Source organism: Glycine max, chromosome 2 (assembly GCF_000004515.6).
Source record: "Glycine max cultivar Williams 82 chromosome 2, Glycine_max_v4.0, whole genome shotgun sequence".
In the NCBI taxonomy this organism is placed as follows: domain Eukaryota; kingdom Viridiplantae; phylum Streptophyta; class Magnoliopsida; order Fabales; family Fabaceae; genus Glycine; species Glycine max.
The window spans coordinates 26,629,911-26,654,940 of NC_016089.4; the positions used below are offsets into that span (position 1 = coordinate 26,629,911).

The 25,030-nt window shown below is 38.6% G+C and overlaps 2 protein-coding genes across 4 annotated transcripts in view; both read right to left on the reverse strand.

Moving 5' to 3' along the window:
• Positions 1-397: 397 nt before the first annotated feature.
• On the reverse strand, positions 398-4,820 carry LOC102667619 (protein MAIN-LIKE 1-like). Its single transcript, XM_006575126.3, has 5 exons — positions 4,146-4,820; positions 2,116-2,478; positions 1,387-2,028; positions 739-1,302; positions 398-655 (listed from the first exon to the last, which is right to left on the reverse strand). Exons 1-3 carry the CDS (start codon positions 4,161-4,163, stop codon positions 1,645-1,647), a joined length of 765 nt encoding a protein of 254 aa, XP_006575189.1. The 5' UTR covers positions 4,164-4,820; the 3' UTR covers positions 398-655; positions 739-1,302; positions 1,387-1,644.
• Positions 4,821-4,968: 148 nt separating this feature from the next.
• The window catches only part of LOC100807496 (serine/threonine-protein kinase CTR1), a 32,625-nt gene continuing 12,563 nt past the window's right edge, over positions 4,969-25,030 (reverse strand). The window contains exons 6-17 of one of the 3 annotated variants that reach the window (XM_014767718.2): positions 18,534-18,629; positions 18,177-18,317; positions 18,003-18,043; positions 10,695-10,763; positions 10,445-10,545; positions 10,248-10,332; positions 10,037-10,135; positions 9,157-9,225; positions 8,898-9,029; positions 6,303-6,397; positions 5,572-5,736; positions 4,969-5,186 (exon numbers count right to left, since the gene is read on the reverse strand). In XM_014767718.2, coding sequence (XP_014623204.1) covers positions 5,661-5,736; positions 6,303-6,397; positions 8,898-9,029; positions 9,157-9,225; positions 10,037-10,135; positions 10,248-10,332; positions 10,445-10,545; positions 10,695-10,763; positions 18,003-18,043; positions 18,177-18,317; positions 18,534-18,629 — 1,004 coding nt within the window. In that variant the 3' untranslated portion in view covers positions 4,969-5,186; positions 5,572-5,660. Of the gene's footprint in view, positions 5,187-5,571; positions 5,737-6,302; positions 6,403-8,897; positions 9,030-9,156; positions 9,226-10,036; positions 10,136-10,247; positions 10,333-10,444; positions 10,546-10,694; positions 10,764-18,002; positions 18,044-18,176; positions 18,318-18,533; positions 18,630-25,030 lie in introns of those variants that run through there. The other 2 variants (XM_014767724.2, XM_041007134.1) reach the window with 2 other exon arrangements.

Below are 25,030 nucleotides of genomic sequence, written 5' to 3' on the forward strand. Positions count from 1 at the left end.
AAAAAAAGGGTCTCATTCTCATTTTTTTGGATTTTCTGGCTCTTTTTTTAGGTGTAATTTGATGGAACCTGGGAAAGGCAATAATTTTTTTGTGTTCTTTGACGTCCAAACATGACAAATAACGCCCCTCCGATGTCTTACGCCACTCGCACACCCACAAAAAAAAAACCCAAACATGGGTACTTGAACATAAAAAAAAGGATCTGATTTCTATTTTTTTGGATTTCATGCCTCTCTTATAAAAACATTTATTTTTAATGTAATTCTTACGAACAAAACTCATGATTTTAGCTTCACTTTAAAAAAAAATTAAAACACTCCAAAACTTCGCTTAAGGACCACGATTGGAATCAGAATCGATACGTCAATATCATAAAATAATAAATTGTACAAAACAAGTCAACTATATTAAATTAAAAAGTGTAACAAATACAAAAATTCATGTCAACAACAAAACAAAAAATAAATACAATAATCAATGCTCTGTGCGCCGTCTCTGTCGAGCCCTGACACTTCCATCAGCACTGGCTCCCCCTCTGGCGATCGTCAGGCAATCCTGCATAATATCATATAACTCTGTGCCTGCAGTGACCATCCTAAGGTTGAGCACACGCTCCAACCTCTGTGCAATCACCTCATAGCCGTCATAATCATCCTATGACAGTCATTAAAAACATTTATTATAAAATTTAAAATACATAACAACTCAACAAACATTAAACGCGCGACAAATCTTACCACTGGATGTGGAGGGCTGGGCGGCTATATGTACTCCTCAGGGTCTGCTGCTGGTGCATCTTTAGGCTGGTCACCTGCCTGGGTCGGTATCATGAATAGGTGAGATATCCAGAAAAACCACTCCATGTAATCCGCAGATACCTGCCCAGGCACTAGACAAAGCTCACCCACAGCTAGTATGTGGTCCGCAAAATGCATCCACCTGTCATCTATATCATCATGTGACAATCGAGCACTAACAGGCGGCGGAGGGATGCTCTGAATATAACCAAACTATCATACCACCCTCTCTGGTCGAGCTGTGACCACCATAGGACCCCATCTCAGCTGACCCTGGAATGATGAAATAAGCTCAAAGGCCCTAACCCCCTGATGCTTAGTGTAAGGCAACCAGGACACATCTGTGACGGTCAAAGCATCACAACGTGCCCTGTAAGGTGCTCCTGTGATTCCCTTCATATGCGCCTTCGACGTCAGCCACCGGGAAGCACGTGAGGACATCTCCTGGTATGCATCATCTGCGACGCACTGATGAACACTAGGAAAGTGCTCATAGATCCAGCACTACAAAAAAAACTGAGGTTAACATAACATAAAACATGTTTAAATCATAATCGAACGTAACATATTTAAAAACACAAAATTTACCTGTAGTAGAGTCAGGTACCCAGCAATCTGTCGTGTGGTGGTCCAAGAAGCCTCATCTAACTAGTCATACATATGAACCAACGCGGCAACTCCCCAAGCATAACCACCACTCAGACCCAGGTTGCGAAAAGCGTCTAGGTGCACCACATGAACATATGTTGCACTGCAACCGACCAGGTGCAGCAGATAAGCACGAGCTGCTATAATCCACCGTCGGGCCTGACATCTCATCTCATAAATGTCTCAAACCCATCCCAGTCATACGTATGCTCCACGTGATCGTGTTGTCTCGGCTCTAGCCTCCTCAGCAGACACCTCTAGCAACTCGGTCAACAAAAAGATCGCCTCCTCCGCAGAAAGAGCATGAAAATTGTGCAACGCGCCAGTGATAGGCAAATGGAGGAGTGACGACACATCATCCAATGTGATCATCAACTCTCCTACCGAAAGGTGGAAGGTGCTGGTCTCGCTGTACCACCTCTCCACAAATGCGGATACAAGTCCAAGATCGCCAGTAACAACTGAACAATCGATCAGTGGACTTAATCCTGTAGCACCTACCAGTCCTTCAATCTCAAGCACTGGTCTTCCAATCAATGTCACCTTCCTCCCATGTGACACCAACTTCAAATCAGGATGTTCCTAATTTGAAGTACAAATTATACAATTATTAAAAAAAATTAATGAAAAACAAATCAACAATGATAAATAATTAACAAATTAAAATACCTGTCCACTCCAAACAGCGTGAGCAACATGGTCCGCAAATGATGTCAGTACTGACGGGTCACGTGGCTCACCAAGGAATCCCTCAACATCATCAACATCTGACCCCTTAGCACCATCAGTACCCTGTACGTCCGCAATCATCTCAAGTGCCTCCTCAGCCAGATCAGGAACATCCTTAGTCATGTCAGCAACATCCTCAGCCATATCAGGTGCATCCGCAGTCATTTGATGAACCCGTTGCCTACGGGCTGAGGCAGTAGGCCTACGCCTCTCGGGAACATCAGCTGCATCATGGTCATCATGTCTATCTCTGTCTATAAGTCTACCTATAGCACGACCTAAACCTCGTATTCTAGCCATGATCTACAAATCATGAGGAACAATATTTTTTTCGGTCAAAATATACACAACTTTCTTTATAAAAATAAAACAAGTTTATTTATAAACAAATAAGACTAATTTAAATCAAATTATTTGAAAACATACACAACATAATTTAAAAAAAAATAAAAAACTTCATTTATAAAAAAAAACACAAATAATGTAAAAATAATTAATTAGTAAACATCCACAAGTTATTTTTAAAAAGAAAATAAGAAACTTCATTTATAAAAAAAAACACAACTAATGTAAAAAAAAACTTAATTAGTAAACATCCACAACTTAATTTAAAAAAAAATTAAAAAACTTCATTTATAAAAAAAAAACACAACTAATGTAAAAAAAATTAATTAGTAAACATCCACAACTTAATTTTTTTTAAAAATAAACAACTTCATTTATAAAAAAAACACAACTAATATAAAAATAATTAATTACTAAACATCCAAAACTTAATTTAAAAAATATAAAAAACTTCATTTATAAAAAACCACAATTAATGTAAAAATAATTAATTAGTAAACATCCACTTAAAAAAAATAAACAACTTCATTTATAAAAAAAACACAACTAATATAAAAATAATTAATTAGTAAACATCCACAACTTAACTTAAAAAAAATAAACAACTTCATTTATAATAAAAACATAACTAATGTAAAAATAATTAATTAGTAAACATCCATGACTTAATTTTAAAAAAAATAAACAACTTCATTTATAAAAAAAAAACTAATGTAAAAATAATTAATTAGTAAACATCCGCAAAGTAATTTATAAAAAAAATACTTCATTTATAATAAAATAAACAACATTATTTATAATAAAATAAAAAACTTTATTTATAAACAAAAAAACACAACTAATTTCAAAATATATAATTAATAAACATACACAACTAAAATTATATATAAAAATAAAACAAAAATGGGAAAAAAATTTCAAAACATACACAACTTAATTTATATCATTTATAAAACATGATTAGTATTTAAAAAATAATTTCTAAATCACACACAACTTTATTTATAAAAATAAACAACTTCATTTATAAAAAAAAACATAACTAGTTTAAAATTAAATAATTAGTAAAATACTCAACTAAAATCATATAAAAAATAAACAAAACCAATTAACAAAAATAACCAACTTAATTTATACAAATAACCAACTTTATTTATAAATAAAATACACTAATTTAAAAAAAACAAAGGAATATTTAAAAAAAAACAATATTTAAAAAAAAAAAACAAACTTTCGGAAGAAGTGATTCTTCCGGAAAGTGCTTCCGAAAGTACTGAAAGGTCATCCGGAAGAACCCTTCTTCCAGAAACTTTCCGAAAGAACTACTTCTTCCAGAAAGTTTCCGAAGAGATACTCCGGAAGATTTTCGAAAGACCGGTTCTTCCAGAAGACCTTTCAATACTTCCGGAAAAACCCTTCTTCCAGAAATCTTCCGGAACACCTTCCAGAAGTTCTAGAAGAACCCTAAACGGATCTTCCAGAAGCCGTCACCGTAACCACTCCTTTCCCCATTTTTCCAGGCGTCTTCTACCCTAAGGTTCCACTAACCTAAGGTTCTACTATCCTACCCTAAATGCTACAACTACACTGCATAATAAAGGCAAAGGCAAGTTAAGGACACCTACCTCAAAGGCAAAAGGCATGGTTCGCAGAGAAGAAGAAGCAGCCGGGCTCGCTGGTCTCGCAGAGAAGAAGCACGGAGGAAGAAGAAAAGAAGCAGCAGGAAGTGATTCCGGGAAGAGGAGCGCCTTTTTTAAATTTTTACTTAAAGGACAAAATGGTCCATTCACTAAAATTGTTGTGTGCACCTAGCATATCCCAAAAAAATTAGCGCAGGAACAAAAGTTTGAATCACATTATTTTAATGATTTATTAGATTTCAAGGATTAAAAAGTCAAATATTTTAAAAGTTAAAAAACTTTAACAGGCTAAATTCTTTATTAGGGACTAAAACATTTAATGAAAAAAAGTTGAAGAATTGTGACCAATTAAACTTTTATTTAGAGATTAAAACCCAAATTTTTAAAAAGTTTAAAGACTAATTACTTAGTTAATCTTAGTATGTAAATCAACCAGAATGAAATAAAAAGAAGCGGAAGTGTTTTCTGTTCTTATCTGCATCTTTTCGATTGAAATGATAATATATCATTTTCTTTTACCTCATCCTAATATTTTTTTAAAGTATACTAAACATCGCTTTAACATTTTACCAAATATAAACTAAGAATTTGAAGATTATATAAAATGAACATTTCTAAAATACTTATTCGGTTAACATGCTCGCAAAATAAATTAATGTAAACTTCAATAACTATTTAAGCAAAGATAAAAATATAGCTGAGATGGTAATAATAATAATGGGATGTTACAAAAATGGGTTGCGAGTGCAGAATTGCAATGTTAGTGGGTGTTCATGTACAGTTATCCTTCCTAGTGTAATAACAATGATGGGGGGAAAGGAAACTTTATTATTATTTCTTTTAAAAGATAAAAATAATTCTTATATGTATAAATTAGAATCCCAGTGTCATACGATTATTATAGGTACATCCAAAGCAAATAGTAATATATATGACAATGTGAGTAATGATTATATAAATAGCATATACAACAAAAATTCGTAGGTTACTCTATAAAACGGTATATTGTAATTCTTCAGCAATTTCCTGTCAAACCAAACATATACACAAATCAGCAAAATCTGATATGCAATAAACATCATCATCTTTTCATGGAAAATCACATGTAAGGTATATATTTTAGCATAACTAATGCAGGGTGGGGGGGTAGTTTTGATTATTCACAGATTGCCTCTCATTTAGGCTCTAGATAACATGTGGTGAAAATGTGAAATGCGTATCTAAATTACACAGCAGAGACTCTTGCCTATAATTAGAGTCATTAATACAAACTATTACCCTAATTACCATAAATATACATACAACTCATATTTTCCTATGCACAATATTTCTAACAAGATCTTTAGATCTTTCAACTCTTTAAATAATAAAATGCAGCACATATATAAATTCAAATTAGGAAGCACCTGACCTGAATAAACTGGAATCCCATTTATTTTTCTGTTCAATATTGCTGTTTCTTGTCTGTATACAGGTTGAAGATTATCAGGGTAAACTTGTTCACCCTTTAGCATCAGCAATTATTTGCTGCAAACATTTCATAACATAGGAGAAAGAAGGTCGTCTCCAGTGTTCCCTACAGCACCAACAGATAGTAAATAGAATGATTGTAATGGAGTTTGAAATATGGGCTGCTTGAATATCATACTATAATTTCAGATTCAACATTAAGACAAGGTATTACAAGTGTCAGAATCTGTTCAACAAAGAATTAATATTAGTTGGCCAACATTGGTTGGTACAAATGGTAAGGGAGAATCATGTTAATTATGTTGGTCGGGGTTCGAATCTACCAGGGCCATTGTTGATGGGTAACTTCTAATTTGCAATTACTTATAAGCACTTAAACAGTGTTATCAATGGTGGATGGCAGAATATGGTGGAAGGCAAATTTTCCACCATATAAGCACACCATTGCAGCCTATGGTGTCCCCATTGCAGGGCTCCCTTCACAAAATTGCCTATGGCAGTTGGCATAAAATATACCACGCCATTCTCCATGGCACTGCCATTTGGCAACCATGTTTATAAGTACTTGTTTAGCATGGGCTACTACCCTGACCCTAGAACAGAACAACCATCCATGACCCAAAATTTCATCTATAAAGAAAGAATCAAAAATTATTTATTTAATCTACTTACGTGGCCCAGCAGAGCTCAATCAAGGCAGCCACTTGAGGATTCACATGCCCTGGAATCTCTAGCCTTTTGCCCATAAAACCAACAGCTGCAACAACCTACACTAATCGCATTCTGGTTATCAAATTAAAATCCACTTGATGCATATTATAAAACATGATGTACGGAAAGAGAGGCTAGTGAAAAAATGAGATCCAGGAAAATGATCAATTAAAACCGCTAACAGCCCCTGATGAGCCTCTAAATTTAAGTAGATGAATTATAATGAGAATTGGACAAAATATTCAGGTAAGGAATAACATTTTTTTAAAAGAAGAAATTAATAAGATGATAGGAAAAAATTACAAACAGAAGGTAAGATAAGGAATCCTCCTTAGAAAAATACAAAACATAAAACAACGAAGTAAAAAAAGAGAAATTCTGGAACAAAGCTGCTCAAGCCATCAACATTTGTACCAGGGAAACTCCATTAGTAAGGCCATTACCCAAGTCATTCACTTTATGAATAATTAATAAAAAAAGGGTCAATCAAGTCAATATAGAGATAACCCTTTTACTACTCTTTAAACATTGTTAACCACTCATTATTTTGGCTTAATTGCAAAAATAGTTTCCCTATTTATCCCAACTCACTATATTGGTCCCCTACATTTTAATTCAGAGTACCCCTTTTTTTTCAAATTGACTATTTGAGTCCCCATGGCTAAAATTGGTCGTTGACTATTAACAAAAAATGTTGACTGTCATATGTCATTATGTAATTGGTTGTTGACTTGTCACGTGTCATTAATTAGATAGTAATATGTGACAGTCAATGTTTTTTGTTAACAGTCAATGTACAATTTTAACCATGGGGACTCAAATAGTCAATTTGGAAAAAAAGAGGAATTCTAGTAGTGAATTAAAATATAGGGGACCAATTTAGTAAGTTGGGAAAAATAGGGGGAATTATTTTTGCAATTAAGCCTATTATTTTAAATGTTGCTCTCAAATTTAATTCTCCTAGGGGAAAACTATTACAACAAACAGAGCCTTATCACACCAAAATGGGCACAAAATTTGTAGGACAAGACACATGCAGGTGATCCAACATTGGAACTCACTAGCTGATACCATATTAAAATTGGACTAGGCACATAGTTGTCAATCCCATCATTGCGGCACGGAGTGGCCGACCCCTAAAGTGAAATAGCGTATAGCGGGATAAATGCTATTTTAATATATTTTTTTCACATATTCTGAAATTTTTTAAAATATATATTATATGATTTAGAATTTTTTATTATTTAGCTTCTTATAGAATATACTATCTGCAAGAAATTTTTTAAACTTACGAGACTATATCTATTCTATCATATATTATGCTCTATAAAGTTTCTGATTTCCTCATGGAGGATTTATTTATTGTATCATATATTATGCTCTATAAAGTTTATCATATTATATTTTTTAAAATAGTATGTTTTACATTTTTAATACTAGTATTATTATTATAATTATTTAGTTTATGATATTAACAGTTCACATATTTGTTTTACCGCATAGCAGTCCAGGTAACAAGTTTAAAAGTCACACTTATAAGAATATCTGGCAGATAGATGGTGGGTGGAATTGACGCCCAAGGCCAAATAGGTTAGAAAAGAGGAAAAAAAACACCCTAAAAGGTTAAAACCCTAAGACCCGATCCATCTATCCACGTTCTGTTTGCTCATGCCACCACTGTTAAAGTGAAACTCACAACACTCAAGTGGAAGAGAGGGAGGTCCACAGCACGAGTATTTTCAGGTTTTCATTCGAAACTGCAACACAGACCGCAACAGCACCGCCCCGCACCGCTGCGATTGCAGCAACGACCACAGCTCCTTTAAACTGCTCCACAACAGGTGGACTTGTCGTGGCCAAGGGCCACTCCACTCCACACCAGCGTGACAGCCGCTATTGATTACATAGACTAGGCCTAACTCAACCTTTAAAGTTAACTCAAAGGGGGAGAGTTTTCCAATTCTTAAAGTCTATTTTGGCCATATTCCTAGTTAATGTGGGACATCTTAACACCCCTCCTCCTCATGCCCAAGAATGGACAGGGAAGAGTGAAATTTGCAGGATTGAACATCTATCAGTGACCCAACATTAAGACTCGATAGACGTTAATATCAAATTAGAAATAGACTGAACCTAACTCAATCCAAAAAAGTTAGCTAAGGGGGATGATTGCCCATGTCTAAGATTAATAACTACTTTTCTAAAATAGAGCTAAATCAAAGGCAATTAATTTCAGACCTGTCCAAATAATAGAATCTGCCCTAATAATCATATAATCTACAATAATTACACAATTATAATTTTTTTTATCATACTTGGGACAGACCTCAAGGAGTTTTGCAATAATACTTTTTTATACAGCTCTCTGTTGTGTAGTTGAAACATAAGGCTTAATATGTCTCTTTTTCTCCATTAACTGTGAATAAATAAATGTACCATGTGGAATTCTCAGCAATCACCAAGTTCAAAGGGAAGCACAATTTCTTTTATTCTATCTACAGTATCTAGTATTCTAGAAATTAGCTAAATCCAAAGCACTGTGGTAAAGCAAATAACCTGTGAAGGATTTAATTGTCTCCATGGCTGTTGCAGGGTCACTAGTTCCCACAAGATTACACCAAAGCTGAATACATCACATTTTTCGCTTGACAGTTCTCCTCGAATGACTTCAGGTGCCATCCATTCAGGCTGAACATGTTCATAGAGGGAAAAAGGAATACTTTATAATGTCAAATCATCAAATATTTATTAAACATAAGAAAAATGTAACAAAATCTAACACACGAATGTGTTTTAGTTAATAAATAGAACTTACAGTTCCGGCAGCGGTTTTAGATGAAAGAAATGTGTTTGCCTTTGTACGTGAAAGGCCAAAATCACATACCTGAAGTAAATATTTTAAACAAAATAGTCGTAAGCACCCAATATCTATATGGGAGGTTGGGTGGAGTGGGGGTGTTGGTACAGAAAATAATAGCAATCCAGGCAACGTGAAGCATTAATAAATAGGTACTGCCAAATGGGGAACAACTAGACTATGACCTTTCAGCCATCAACTGTCATGGCAAGGGATACATCCTCAAATTCCAACTCAATTTTTTATGGGCAGAAAAAAAAAACAAGAGGTATAATAACAAGGAGATCCCTTTATTTTATTTTATATATTAAAAGTGGAACTCTACTGTTCCCTCTCAAAAAAAAAAAAACTGTACTGTTTCAATCTAGGTTATGAACGATGTTGTTGCCTTTGATACCATGTTGAAACTATAGGACTTTAGATGTGGGAGAAAGAAAGGTGAATATGGAGTCTGAAATTCATATTGGTTTGATTTCATGAACTGATGATACGATGTGACAAAATAAAAAACAAAGCACTAAACCTATTTATATTAATACTAAACTCTCAATCAATCCCAATGAAAAAAGGAAGATTGGTATGAAAGGAGGTGATGGTGAAATAAACCTATAGATACCGTACAATCTGAAATTGATATTGGATTGATGTGACACAAGAAAAGACAAAGCAAAAACCCTATTTATATTAATACTAAACTCCCAATCATAATTAAATAAGGAAGCATGGTATGAAATATAATGAAATATGAAAACCATTTTCAAAATATTGTATAAGATTAACATATTTTATGGAATAATAATAATATGATGGCATGTTTTTCAGATATTCGAACAGTTACCTTAACAGTGTATGAATCATCAACCAAAAGATTTGGAGACTTCAAATCTCTATGAACAATAGGAGGTCTCATTTGATGAAGATAATTCATTCCGCTTGCCTAGACAAACATATGAACTTGTCACAGTCTTATTGAGAGTATCATCATCTGCATGAAGCCTAAAAAAACATAGAAAGAGGAAGACTAGCAGTTTTAATCATCGAAGACATACAACATCATAAGCCATACTTAAACGACGCTTTTCACTAAGTGATGATCCAACATTGGGCATGTGCAGAAGTTCATACAAACTGCCTCTGCAAATCAAGGAAACTATTTGCATAAGAATATCACACAAAGCCCAAATCGTTTCCAATTATATTATGCACATAAGCGAGGAACATTCATTGTTTCAAGAAATTATTGTACCTTGATAAATATTCTGTTACTATTGATAACTTCGGGGGTTGAATAACTGCACCCATCAAAAGTACAATGTTTGGATGCCGGAGGCGCTTCATGAGTGAGACCTATAAAATAAACTGGAATACTGAAGTGCAATCAATGAGGACAAAAAAATTTATATGTGCAAATCTAATATAGAATTATTCCCCAACCTCATTTGAAAATATAAAAAAGAACATGGGTATAACTTATCAAAAACAATAATCATGCATACCTCCTTTAGAAATTCTTCAAATCGCCCAGGATCAAAACCCTGCACTTTAAGAATCTTCACAGCAACATCCTAAAATGGTAGATAGTTAGGAGAGCAAAGAAAAAGGAAAAAAAAATTGGGGCTAGAGGCAGAAGTGTTTGTTGCACACAAACTACTTAATGGTTTTAGGGATGTTCTCACTAAATGGGAGAATTTTCAGGATACCCACAGTTAGTTCCCTAATTTCCACCATGAGGACAAGGTTAAACTGATTGGGGTGGTGTTGATGGGCCATTGACCCACATATATAGGAGAAGAAAGAACCAAAAAATAAAGACCTGTTGGTCTATGAGAGTAGAGGAGAAAAAAAGTGCAACAATGGAAAATTGATGTAAGAAAGGAGAAAAGGAGTGGAGGAATGAAAAATGCTTAATAGAATGGACTGCTGGCAAGAGGAGATTGAGGGAGAGAATTGGAGAACCACAGGTGTAATGATGAAAGAAATCATAGAGGGGAGGGAATGGAATGTTATAGGGTATCTGAGCATTTTTGGTAGTGAAGGAGGCTTTTAACAAGGGGTTAGTGTGTTGCTGAGGTCCACTCATCTAAGTTAATTATTATCCAAAATTTAGTTTTTTTTTTTGAACGGCCAAAAGTATCATATATTAGATATTAAATAAGGATAGTACCAGAGATACTACAGAGATACAAAAAGAAAGCCATAGGCTGAGGATATAAAGCAAAACTACACAGCTTCCCCAACTAGAGACCTTACAAAAACCACCCATCCTTCCCAAACTAGGAGAAGGCAAAGGACATAGAAGATGACCATTGATTAAACGGGATGGCAAAGTCCTTTTCCCACCCCCTCAACCAAGACCAGGTAAGATAAATTGCATCATCCACCAATTTAGAAATGGCAAATTGATGATTTTTAAAAATCATGGCGTTCCTATAATTCCAAATAGAAACTGTGGCTGCTACCCACCAAACCTTCCACTTTCTATTAATAGCTTGCGAAGCAGCCAAAGAGAGGTGCTGAGTGAAGTGATCCACAGGCCTACAATGCATGACTCTATCTTCGTTGACCCAAGAGGAAAATTCCCACCACAGTGGCATAATCTTATTGCAAGAAAAGAAAAGATGGGAGGCAGATTCCACTTGGCTTTGGCAAAAGGTACATAGGTCACTGTCAAGCGCGACTTGCCGTCTAGATAAGTTATCCTTAGTCGGAAGTCTATCCCACATAAGTCTCCAAGCAAAGGCTAGGGCTTTTGGAGGAGCTTTGATATCCCATAACTGACTGAAAGCTTGATTCTGATATGCTGTTGATTGAGCTTCTCTAATAAAATGGTAAGCACTGGATGTAGAAAAAGTTCCTTTTGGATCAGCACCCCAAACCCACTGGTCCTTGAAGGTTGCATTAGGAGATAAGGCTGAAACCTGGTCAATAAAGTCTGATGCACTGACCATCTCATGATCAAAGAGGTTCCTCCTCCAAGAGAGATTCCACTGCCATCCTGCTTCTCCAAAGGACCCCAAGTTTCCCACTGTCTCAGCTTTATGAGAAGATATTTGATACAAATCAGAATATCTTTCTCTGAGAGTTCTTCCATCACCCATCCAAGCATCTTCCCAGAATAAAATTTGGTCACCACTGCCCAGTTTCCATTTAATCTGATTGAGAACCCCTTCCATACTGCTGTGGAGCATTACAGCCTTCAAATCAGCCCACCAATAGGAATGAGTCTGCTTGTGGGAATTCTCCTCCAACCCTCTCCAACCTTTGTATTTTGAGGTAAGAATTCTGCTCCACAAGTAGTCTGATTGGTGGAACAGCAGCCACTTCCATTTAATGAGAAGGGCTCTATTAAAGTCCTTGATAGCTTTGATTCCTAACCCTCCTTGTTTTCTAGGAACACAGATATGATCCCAAGCCACCCAAGCAATCTTTTTCCCTTCAGCACCTCCACCCCATAGAAAATTCCTTTGGATCGAAATAAGCCTCTTTAACACTGCTGAAGGAGCTTTGAAGAAAGACAGGTAAAACAGAGGCAAGGCTGTCAAAACAGAATTAATTAAAGTGATCCTTCCTGCCATAGAGACTTTCGTCTGATTCCACTTGTTAAGCTTAGCCTCAAATTTTCGAAAAATGGGCTCCCACATCATTAACCTTCTCGGGTTAGCTCCAATGGGCATCCCAAGATAGGTAAAAGGAAGCTGCAGAGGTCCACAATTAAGGAGCTCAGCTGCAGATCGACTCCATTGCTGAGATTGGCCAATAGCCCCAAATTGGCTCTTGGCAAAGTTAATTCTAAGGCCAGATACCATCTCGTAGCTTCTGAGCATAGCTTTTATAAGAGAGACATTTTCCATAGACGGTTCCCCAAAGAATATAGTGTCGTCAGCAAATTGGAGCATATTTACCGGCACCTTATTCTTCCCCACCAGAAAACTGTGATAAAGGTTTTTTGAAACAGCTTCTCTCATCATTCCTGACAATCCTTCAGCTACTAGATTGAATAAAAAAGGGGCCAAAGGGTCCCCTTGGCGCAGCCCTCTTTGGGGTTTGAACTCTTCTGTAGGGCTGCCATTCACTAGAATGGATATAGAAGCTGATGACAAACATTCTTTAATCCATCCTATCAACTTATCTTGAAAACCCATTCTTCTCATCATATAAAAGAGGAATTGCCACGACACGGAATCGTAGGCCTTTTCAAAATCAGCTTTAAACAGCAAACAAGGTCTCTTGCATCTCCTAGCCTCCTCCACAACCTCATTAGCAATTAAAACTGCATGAAGCATCTGTCTGCCCTTAACAAAGGCTGATTGCCTTTCATCTAAGAGGTGATTCATAACCTTGCTGACCCTATTAGCTAGGACTTTAGCAATGATTTTATAAACACATCCAATTAAGGATATTGGTCTAAAGTCAGAAAGGAGTTGGGGATCTTTGATTTTGGGGATAAGAGCAATGAATGATGAATTTAGGCCCTTAGGGAAGGTTGCATTGACATGAAACTCTGAGAAAAACCTAAGGAATTCAGGTTTCAGGATGCTCCAGAAATGCTTAATGAAACAAAAATTTAGCCCATCAGACCCTGGGCTTTTGTCTCCTCCGCAAGCCCACACTGCATTAGTTATCTCCTCCTCCTTAAAAGCTTCCACCAGCATCTGACTTTGAGAAGAAGACAGAGCTTTGAACATAGCTCCATCTAAGTTAGGTCTAGGCAAACAAGGTTCTGCAAATCTGTCTTTAAAGTGCTTGAGAACTGCTTCCTTAATGACTGAGGGTTTATCAACCCAACCTCCATTGAGATGCATCCCCCTTAGGGTATTCCTTCTTCTACTTGAGTTGATGATTTTATGGAAGTAAGCAGAGTTACTGTCTCCCTGTTTAAGCCATTTACATCTGGATTTCTGACGCAGCATAGATTCTTGAATAAAAGATTGCTCCCATAGGTCTGATTGGAGTTTCTTAAGCTCTAGAACCTGCTGATCAGTAGGTTGAGCTATTAGGGAGTCCTCCAATTCATTCAACTTGTGCTGAATAATCTTCACCTTACTGCTGTGATCCCCACACTGATCCTTACTCCAGATTTTAAGCCTATATTTAAGTTTCTGCAATTTACATTTCAAAGCAAAACCTCCCCAACCCATAGGCTGAGTTGCAGACCAAAAATCCTTCACCACCTTATTAAAGTCTTTATTAGATAGCCAAGCATTGAAGACTCGAAAAGGCTTTGGGCCCCAATCAGTTAACTTGGACTACAACATGATAGGACAATGGTCTGAATAGTTTCTTTCTAGATTATACTGAGAACTATCAGGCCACTTAGCAATCCAGTCATCCGAAAGAAGTACTCTATCGAGCCTGCTTTTACAAGAACCATTTGGTCTGACCCAGGTGAAAGGTTTGCCCAAACAAGGGATATCCTCTATCTCCATGTCAGCTAGCCAGTCATTGAAATCTGCTATGATGCTAGTGTCTGGAGGCCCAAGGTTGTTTCCCACTCTTTCAGTCAGGTTCCTAACACAGTTGAAATCCCCTACAAGGCACCAACATTGGACCTGGGACTGACTCTTCAGATCTAGAAGTCTCTGCCAAAGCTGTCTTTTAACTGCTGGATCACAGGCAGCATATATGTTTACCACCACAACCCTATGACCCTCAGCCATCCAGACCCCCTCCAGCAAAATGAATCCCCTTTCAGCTCTTCTATTTTCAACCCTAAAGTTGATATTGTCCCAGACACACAAGAGGCCCCCTGCTGTGTTAACTGCAGGGACCCATTCCCAATCAAACTCAGATTGTCCCCATAAAGCCTTACACACTACCTTATCCATAGACTCTCTCTTTGTTTCTTGCAAACAGAGAAGGTCTATCCTCTGCTTCCCAACCAAGTTCCTGATAGAGGCCCACTTTATTCCTCTACCCAGCCCTCTAACGTTATAAGATAGGATATTCATTGAGAAAATCTCCTATTCCCCAAATCCTTGGCTTCATCTCTGTCTCTGCACTCCATAGAAGTATAATTCTGAAGAAACTCTGAACTATCTGATTTTGTTTCCATGCCCAATTCCTTTCCCAAATTCCATAGGTGTTGAGCCTCTGACTTCAACTCATCACTGCATTGAATAACACTACTTAATCTCCCACCAGAATTCACGGGAGGCTGATTATGAACCTCAGGCTGAGTGGCTGCTGGATTTAGACTACAAAGAGGGATTGAAGAGTGCTGGATTGCAGGTTGAGACATCCGGGCCCCAGATTGGGAAGTTGGCTTTTGTCGGGAGTAAACTTTAACAAACTTGTCTGAGTTCACTTTTAAAGAATGAGTTTCAGAGCTGGGCTCCTCTCTGTGGCACCCTTCAACTGACATTAATGGGCCTGTGATTTCGCTTGGCCGACCCTCTTTGTGAGTCTGACCTTCATTAATACCCATATGCTCCACTGGGTAGAGAAATTCCTTATTGCACCCTCCTTGGGACTCTAATGGGCCCTTTAGACGTTGAGGCCCATTCTGCTCCAGAGGAATAGGGGAGGGGGTTTGCATGATTTGTTTCTGTAGCTCCCCAATGCAGGTCTGGCCTTCTACATCTTTCCTTTCAACATTCAAATTATTACCTTGTGTGTGATGACTGTGCCTACAACCATCCTGTGGTATGTTTTGGCCAGTATCCCTTTTCGTATAAGCTGCTGTCTTCTGAGGTGCTGCAAAGCTGTCCCCTAGGCTGACTTTACCGGAAATGGACTCCAGCATAGTAGCCTCCAAACTATTTGCCTTATCCTGGAAGGTTTCGTTAGTGTGGGTATTAACCAGAGGTTCGCCATCTCTGCTGCAACCATGAGTCCTACAGTGTACCCGTTGGCTAAACGTCGGGGAAGAACTCCGGTTGGATAACTCCGGCGAGAATGAAAAGTTGGTGTCAACGTCATCCCCTTCATCGCAGCCCACCCCGTCGTCGTCGGACGTTATTGACTCCGACCAACCCTCCGACGGCGAGGGTCTTCTCTTGGTCAGACCACCGTCGGAACCTGCTTCTTCCACAATCCAGACTTTGTACTCGAGCTCCCCCACACGGACATTGACGGCTGACCTTATCGTTGGTGGCAGCGGGGTCCTTACCAGTAAACGAGCTCTGTCGAAACGACGACGGTCCTCTGTGTCATCGTCGGGCTCGATAATATCACCAATAGCAGCCACCACCTTCCTGAAGCTTTGAATCTCCCATGCCTGTACCGGGAAGCCCCACAACTGGAGCCAAACGATCCTATTACTGGGTCTGGACAACGGCGACCACTTCTTCAACTCATAGAAGATGGAGTCACCTCTTTCCGTCTCCGACTGAATAAGGGCCCGAGCCTTTTCGTCGGACAACCCGGGGGGAAGCACCATATCGTCTCCTAGGAACTGAGAACCGACACTGTACCCAAGCTCCCACGCAAGGCGATCCTCCAGAGCGTCTACCTCCATCATCTTCTTAAGTTTACCCGTCCAGGTTCCTTCACACCATGCACGCCCTGTAACTTCTAGGTTGATGTAGACGGGTGAATATCGAGTTTCGTCTACCCTCTTGTGGCCTTGACATCCCCCCATAGTCACTGCGTCCACATATGACCTCCGAGGAGGCCCGTGGTTTGTTGCATCCCTACATCTCTCTTCGATCGTCTTCTTCCCCCTAGCAAGTTTGTTTGCCTGCGGTGCTTCCTGTCGGGCTGACCTGTCGAACCTCGGAAGGTTGACATAAAGCTTATGTTCGTTAATGAAAATGTTATCCAGCCTTAGCTCCAGTCCTTTTGCATCCTTAACATCCTTGAAGCGCACAAACCCGTACCTCCTGCCTTCCTTGTTGAGTCTTTTGGCGATATATACTTCACGGACGTCGCCCCATTTTTTGAAGTGCCACCATAGCAACTTCTCATTAGCTTCAACAGGGAAGTGTGTGAAGTAAAAGGAGGTAATATTAGCCTCATGCCTCCAGTTTCGGCTAAGCTGTATACTTCTGCCCCCTGCCTCTAGTTGTCCTCCCATTGGTGAGAACTTCTGCACCGCTTTCATGGACCTTCTACTCACCACCCTTGTCCACTTCTCCTCCTCATCAGGTTCATCACTACGTCCTCGGTTATTGGATCGTTGCCCTTCGTGCTGTGCATCCATACAAGCCAAGTTCCTCCGTCTCCCCGTACACTGTCCTGTAGCCTTCAAAAACCCACGTCCACTCTCACCCGTTCTCCCTCTACCTCTTCCCTTCACCGGCGCATAGGACCTACGCCGTTCCCTCTCCCGTCCTCTCTCTCCTTCTCTTTCTCTAGTCCTAACATTCTGTTTTTCTCTAAGTATCTCTCTCTCTGGGTCTCTCTCTCTTGCTGAGTCTCTCTCTCTCTCTGAGTGACTCGCTCTCTCTCTCTCTCCCTCTCTCTCTTACTTTCATTCTACCTAACTGTGAAACTTGTCAGTTATGGCAACACACATGTGGCTCAGTTAGCACACCTAAACACACCTACCAGTCAATACCCAAATAACCAAATCAAGTGAAAAAGCTAGCAAGATCCAAAATTTAGTTTGTACAGATTTTATACTATAACCCCATCCAACAAAGAAAGGACACCATGAAAACATAAATCAAGAGTTAGAATGATATTAATAAATGATAGTCCTATTGGTAAGTAGTTCTTTCTTTTTTGAACATCGAGTTACGCATTCCCATTCTTAATTTTCTCTAACTACGGTGAATGACATAGAATTAGCAACAGCAGGAATACAATTATCCATAAAATATGGACAAATGAATATGTCAAGAATTAAAGAAAGAAATGCTTACAGAACCGCGCCAGTCCGCACGAAGGACGGTTCCAAATGACCCTGAAAAACAGTTATCGTTGTCCTTATTTCATTGTTTCATGACACATTTTCTCTAATAAGATAAATAGATTGCTTGGGCAAAATCAGCAATTTTTTAGAGTAGATATCATGCATGAGGATTCAAATACAAAACCTGTCCCAATGTTCTCCTTCAAAATAAGTTCACTCCATGGAATATCCAGATCCTCCTTGTCAAGATCAACTTCATGACTTGGGTAATCCATTATTGACTGGTTTGCTTCATTGAAAGACTCATATTCCTCTGCACCAGGAACTGCATAAGATGGAATATCAAAAGTCAAGAATCCAATGCCACCACAATAGAGAGCAGAGCATACAGAGCATTTTGAGCTTATTTACTAAGAACATATTTGGCAATCTATACATCACTCAGTTCCAATCATGTACGACATGCTCTTTGAGAAAGACATGGTTCCATTCTTTCTTTTTCTACTTTTTATCTGGGATAGGAAAAATGGTTCATTCTTACTCAAAGCAATCAGATGGCTGTTCCCACCCGCATAATTTGCACCCAGAGCTTCAGTTTTCTGTAGATCCATTCTGCCACTATGATTAACAGCAGGTCCTGTCATGATGGAAATCAGTAATTTTAGAGGTGTATGACCATGTGTACACAAACCATGTTAATCTCTTTCTATTGCTCATACAACCTTTATATCATGAAATTATTATTATATTGTTTCCTCCCTCACCACCAAACAACAAAATATTACACACTAAGTTGTAACAGTCCCACATTGACTATATTAGCAATTAATGTAATTATTGTAAAACTGTGAGGGCAGATTATTAATTAATGTAGATTTACCCATGTTTTAGGAAAGTAATTATTCAGTTTAGTCTATATATTGTAATGTTGTCACAGTTGTGTACAGTTTCATTATTCAGAAGATAATATTCCATTGATGTGCCATTATTTTCTCCTATTTCTTAACCCTTTTTGCACTATTTTAATTATTGATTAGTCTTAATTGTCAAATTAATTAGGCAGTTTTATTACTTGAGCTCATTCAGCTAATTTGATGTTTTCAATCTAATTTCAGGAATTAATGAAGCATTGGGCTTAATCCATATTTTGGTCGTGGACTTAAAGAGGACAAATAAAGCAACGTTTACCTTAGTTAATTTTTAATTAGGAGATTGTAATTTTATTTTATGTTATTTAGTGTTTATTTCGTTTTGGGCCAGAATAATGTAATAGGGCCAGTGACTTTGAGTGACCCTTATAAATAGCAGCCTTGGGATTCGTGCAAGGCTATTCTGTTAGACTATTATTCAGAGCATAGGGTTTAGGGTTTTACGTTTTTCTGAGCTTATTGTTACTGTTCACGTAATGCACTTTTTCATTCTCTACTTCTAATTGCAATTTCGTCTTTATTTCTTCTGTTACTTTTAGTTTCATTCTCGTTTCTGCTTTAGTTTCATTCTCGTTTCTATTTCCAGTTTCATTTACGTTTCTACCTTTAGCTTCAATTGCGTTTTCTGTTTTTGGTTGAAATTATGGAAGGCTAAATTTCTGGTGTTGTTTCCTTCTGAGGACGAAGCTTAACTCTCTTCGAGGTTCTGTTTATAATGTAGCTTCCTGGCAGTTTTCCCTTCACCAATTAACCCACATGCGTTCTGTTAATCTGTGCACGCTTCGTGTTCGATTAATTGCCTCTGTGCTTAAATTGCGTTCGTGCTTAATGAACAAGGAGTTAATTGGTGTATGTGTTGCTTAATCACATGCGTTCTGACCAAATTCTGTTTTGGGAAGATGCTTGGGCTGATGATGGGATTCCCCTCAAAGACCAATTTCCAGAATTATACCGAATTTCCTCCCAAAGAAACCACATAGTGGCTGATATGGGATCCTTCTCCGAAAGTGGGTGGGAATGGAATCTTCTTTGGAGAAGAAACCTGTTTGATAATGAGATGGGAATAGCTTCAAAATTCATTGACCAAATCTCAGCAATCAGGTTAAATAGCAACTTGAAGGACACCTGGGTTTGGAGAGCTGACACTAATGGAATCTTCTCTACCAAATCTGCTTACCAAGTTTTAAAAGATGAGCAGCATTCTGAAGTTCAGCATTTGGCATTCCATCAACTCTGGGATATTAAAATCCCCCCGAGAGCCTTGTCCTTTGCCTGGAGATTGTTATGGGATAAACTTCCTACTAAGGATAACCTAGCTAGGAGACAAATTCAAACTGACAGTGACATTTGTCCATTCTGCCACAGCAAGCCTGAGTCTGCATCCCATTTGTTCTTCACTTGTGACAAAATTCAGCCCCTGTGGTGGGAATTCTTATCCTGGGTGAAGGAAGTCAAAATCATCCATTGTAGACCAATGGATAATTTTCTCCAACATTCACCTACTGTAATCCTGCCTAGGTTAGCTTTGCTATTCTTAGCCGGTCCCAAGCCCGGATAAAAGGAGAGGGTTGTGTTAGGCTTTCGACAGCCAACGTAAAACTTTGTCGAATCTCTACGACATGGATCAATTACGTAATAATGTGAATGCTAGGTCGTTGCCCGGAAGCAACGCGCTGTATGGCTCGAGTACAGTGTCAAAAGAGCAAGGGCCGCTGCATCGCCGCCCGGATGTAGTGAAAAGTAAGCAAGGGTTCCCACATTTTCGTGAACGGGTGTGGGTAAAGAAGCTAGTTCATGACAGAAGGATTCGCTTTGGTACATGGAATATAGGCACACTTACTGGAAAATCTATGGAAATAGTGGATGTTATGATGAGGAGGAAGATCAATTTTATGTGCCTACAAGAAACTAAGTGGACAGGTGAAAAAGCGAAAGAATTAGACAACTCGGGATTTAAGCTGTGGTATACGGGAAAAATCAGATCAAGAAATGGGGTAGGGATTATTGTGGACAAGGAGTGGAAGAAGGATGTCGTGGATGTAAGAAGAGTAGGAGATCGTATCATAGCCTTAAAATTGGTAGTGGGACAGGACACCTTTAATGTTATTAGTAGGTACGCACCTCAGGTTGGGTTAGCAGAACACTTTAAGGTAAAATTTTGGGAGGATCTAGAAGGGGTACTTCAGGATATACCCCAAGGAGAGAAAGTTTTCCTAGGAGGAGATCTCAATGGACATGTAGGTAGCGTGGCTAGAGGTTTTGAGGGGGTGCATGGGGGTTTTGGCCTAGGGGAGATGAATGGGGAGGGTAAATCCATCTTGGAATTTTCGGAGGCTTTGGATCTTTCTATAGTCAATACATGGTTTAAGAAAAGAGAGGAACATCTTATCACTTACAAAAGTGGAGGGACATGTTCTCAGATAGATTTCTTCCTTGTCAGGAAGTCTGATAGGAAGTATTGCTTGAACTGTAAAGTTATCTCGGGAGAGAGCTTGACTACCCAACATAGAGTTTTGGTTATGGATGTAAGAATTAGAGATAGGGCAAAGAGAAGAAGTCCTATGGTAGCACCAAGGATCAAATGGTGGCACTTGAAGGGTGAGAAACAAGGAATCTTCCAACAAAAGATATGGGAGGGATGGTGTGGACAATCACAAGGAAGTGCAAATGATCTGTGGAACAAGATGTCCCAAGAGATTATTAAAGTGGCTAAAGAGACGTTGGGTGAATCTAGAGGTTTTGGACCTAGGGGTAAAGAATCGTGGTGGTGGAATGAAAGTGTTCAGAGCAAAGTTAGAGTAAAAAAGGAGTGTTTCAAGGAGTGGTCTAGGTGTAGAAATTCTGAAACTTGGGATAAGTATAAGATAGCTAGAAATGAAACCAAAAAGGCAGTGAGTGAGGCAAGAGCCCAAGCTTTTGACGGACTATACCAAGCTCTAGGAACCAGGGACGGAGAAAGATCTATATATAGGCTTGCTAAGGGTAGAGAGAGGAAGACTAGAGATCTGGATCAAGTAAAGTGTGTTAAGGATGAAGAAGGCAAAGTCTTAGTGCATGAAAAGATATCAAGGAAAGGTGGAAGGCGTATTTCCACAACTTATTTAATGATGGATATGGATATGACTCTAGCAGTCTAGACACAAGAGAAGAGGACCAGAACTATAAGTACTATCGTCGGATTCAGAAACAGGAAGTAAAGGAAGCGTTGAAAAGAATGAGTAACGGTAAGGCGGTGGGGCCAGACAACATACCTATTGAAGTGTGGAAAACTCTTGGAGATAGAGGTCTTGAGTGGCTCACCAAACTCTTTAATGAAATTATGAGGTCAAAACGCATGCCGGAGGAATGGAGGAGAAGCACGTTAGTGCCAATCTATAAGAACAAGGGGGATATACAAAATTGTGCAAATTATAGGGGAATCAAGCTCATGAGTCATACCATGAAATTATGGGAAAGAGTGATCGAACGGAGATTAAGAAAGGAGACTCAAGTTACTGAGAATCAATTTGGTTTCATGCCGGGAAGGTCGACCATGGAAGCGATTTATTTATTACAGCGGGTGATGGAGCAATATCGCATGGACCAACAAGACTTGCACTTGATTTTTATTGATTTGGAGAAAGCGTATGATAGAGTGCCTAGAGAGATTTTGTGGAAAGCTCTAGAGAAGAAAGGGGTTAGGGTTGCATATATTCGAGCTATCCAAGATATGTATGATAGGGTATTGACTAGTGTTAGGAAACAGGGTGGAGAGTCAGACGATTTTCCCATCACAATTGGTTTGCATCAAGGGTCAACCCTTAGCCCCTACCTTTTTACCTTAATTTTGGATGTCCTCACGGAACAAATCCAAGAGATAGCGCCGAGATGCATGCTTTTTGCAGATGACATAGTCCTCCTTGGAGAGTCGAGGGAGGAGTTGAATAAGAGGTTGGAAACTTGGAGACGAGCTCTAGAAACACATGGCTTTCGCCTAAGCAGAAGCAAATCGGAGTATATGGAATGTAAGTTCAACAAAAGAAGGAGGGTTTCTAACTCAGAGGTGAAAATAGGAGACCATATTATCCCTCAAGTCACACGGTTTAAATATCTTGGGTCTGTAATACAGGATGATGGAGAAATTGAAGGGGATGTGAATCATCGCATTCAAGCAGGATGGATGAAATGGAGAAAAGCATCGGGGGTGTTATGTGATGCAAAGGTACCGATCAAGCTAAAGGGAAAGTTTTATCGGACTGCGGTAAGACCGGCGATTTTGTACGGAACAGAATGTTGGGCGGTCAAGAGCCAACATGAGAATAAAGTAGGTGTAGCGGAGATGAGGATGTTGCGGTGGATGTGTGGTAAGACTCGACAGGATAAAATTAGAAACGAAGCTATTAGAGAGAGGGTTGGAGTAGCGCCTATTGTAGAGAAGATGGTGGAAAATAGACTTAGGTGGTTTGGGCATGTAGAGAGAAGACCGGTAGACTCTGTAGTGAGGAGAGTAGACCAGATGGAGAGAAGGCAAACAATTCGAGGCAGAGGAAGATCCAAAAAGACTATAAGAGAGGTTATCAAAAAGGATCTCGAACTTAATGATTTGGATAGAAGTATGGTACTTGATAGAACATTATGGCGGAAGTTGATCCATGTAGCCGACCTCACCTAGTGGGATAAGGCGTTGTTGTTGTTGTTGTTGTTGTTGTATTCACCTACTGTAGGAACATTGGCTACTGAGAGAAGATGGAAAATCTGGTGGTTGGTAGCTACAAACTCAATCTGGAAGCTCAGAAATGATATCATCTTCCATAGTCAATCCTTTGATATCTCTAAGCTGGCAAATAGTACTCTTTTCCTTATGTGGACCTGGTTGAAGGGGTGGGAAAGGGATTTCAGTGTCCCTTTTCTCCAGTGGTCCTCAGCAATGTCTTTAGCTTTTAATTAATGCTTCTAGGAAGGGCAGGGTTTGTGGTTTGTTATTGTGATGGCTGTTTGTTTGTTTAGCTCCTTCAGAAGTCAATCTTTCTTTGTATTCTGTAGTACCACTGGTACTTTTATTCATTAATATAAATTATCTTTGCAGTTCAAAAAAAAAATCACATATTGACAGCCCTAAATTGATTTTCGCTTAGTAAATTAAAATAGGGTTGGATTAAGTGGTTAACTGTTAGGGACGAATCCTTCATAACCTAGAACAAGAGAATGGCTTCTGAATCAGAGGAAACAACACGTTTTTACTATTATTAATTTCGTATTCCAGTTTGTTTGTTCTTTAATTCACACAACAAACAACCCCCCCCCCCCCCATTGTTAGTGTTACTGCTAGTATATTATGAACATTTGGTTTATCATTGCTCGTTGGGAAACGACCTAAGATCACTTCCTAGTTACTGCATTTTAATGTTTTTTTGATTCGAGTACGGCCTCGATCATCCATCATGTCCTTATCCTTTTTTTATTCAAGTTGATATTGGAGCGCACAATCTATCAGACTCTCCTCTCACAAATCAATCTTATACTGTGTTAGGAACTTAGGATGGTTCCTAACAGACTGCCATTGTAACTGTCATAACAGCGACCTTTATTGCTGCAATGCTACTTTATGTTTTGTTCTCTGGTTTGTTCAATGCACTCAATTCCATTTTTAGACACCAAACCCATCGTTGTCACATCATCCACCACCAGCCACTACCACCTTTGTGATTGGAGATCGTAATGAACAAACTTCTGTCACACATATAGTCACAAGCTGTTACTTTCCTGCCATTAGAGTGGTAGAGTCCCTTGTTTCCCAAATTTGGCTTCAGCACAATTGTCTTGGGCATCCTCCTTTAACTTAAGTCTATGTTTCCATTTTTGGTTGTGAGAATTTGTTGATTCAATTCATTGGCACGTACGTGAGCCTGCTAAACATCAACAAGCAACTCTTTCCCCTAATTCTGATAGAAGTATTGAACCTTAAGATCCCATTCATTTGAATGTATGGGAGACCCACATCCATCTCTACTATTTCTAGCACCAAATGGTATGTCTCTTTTATTGGGGACTGTAATTGCATCACATGACTATTTCTCATGAGAGATAAATCCAAAGTACTCCAATCATTTGTCCAGTTTTACCAGACGGT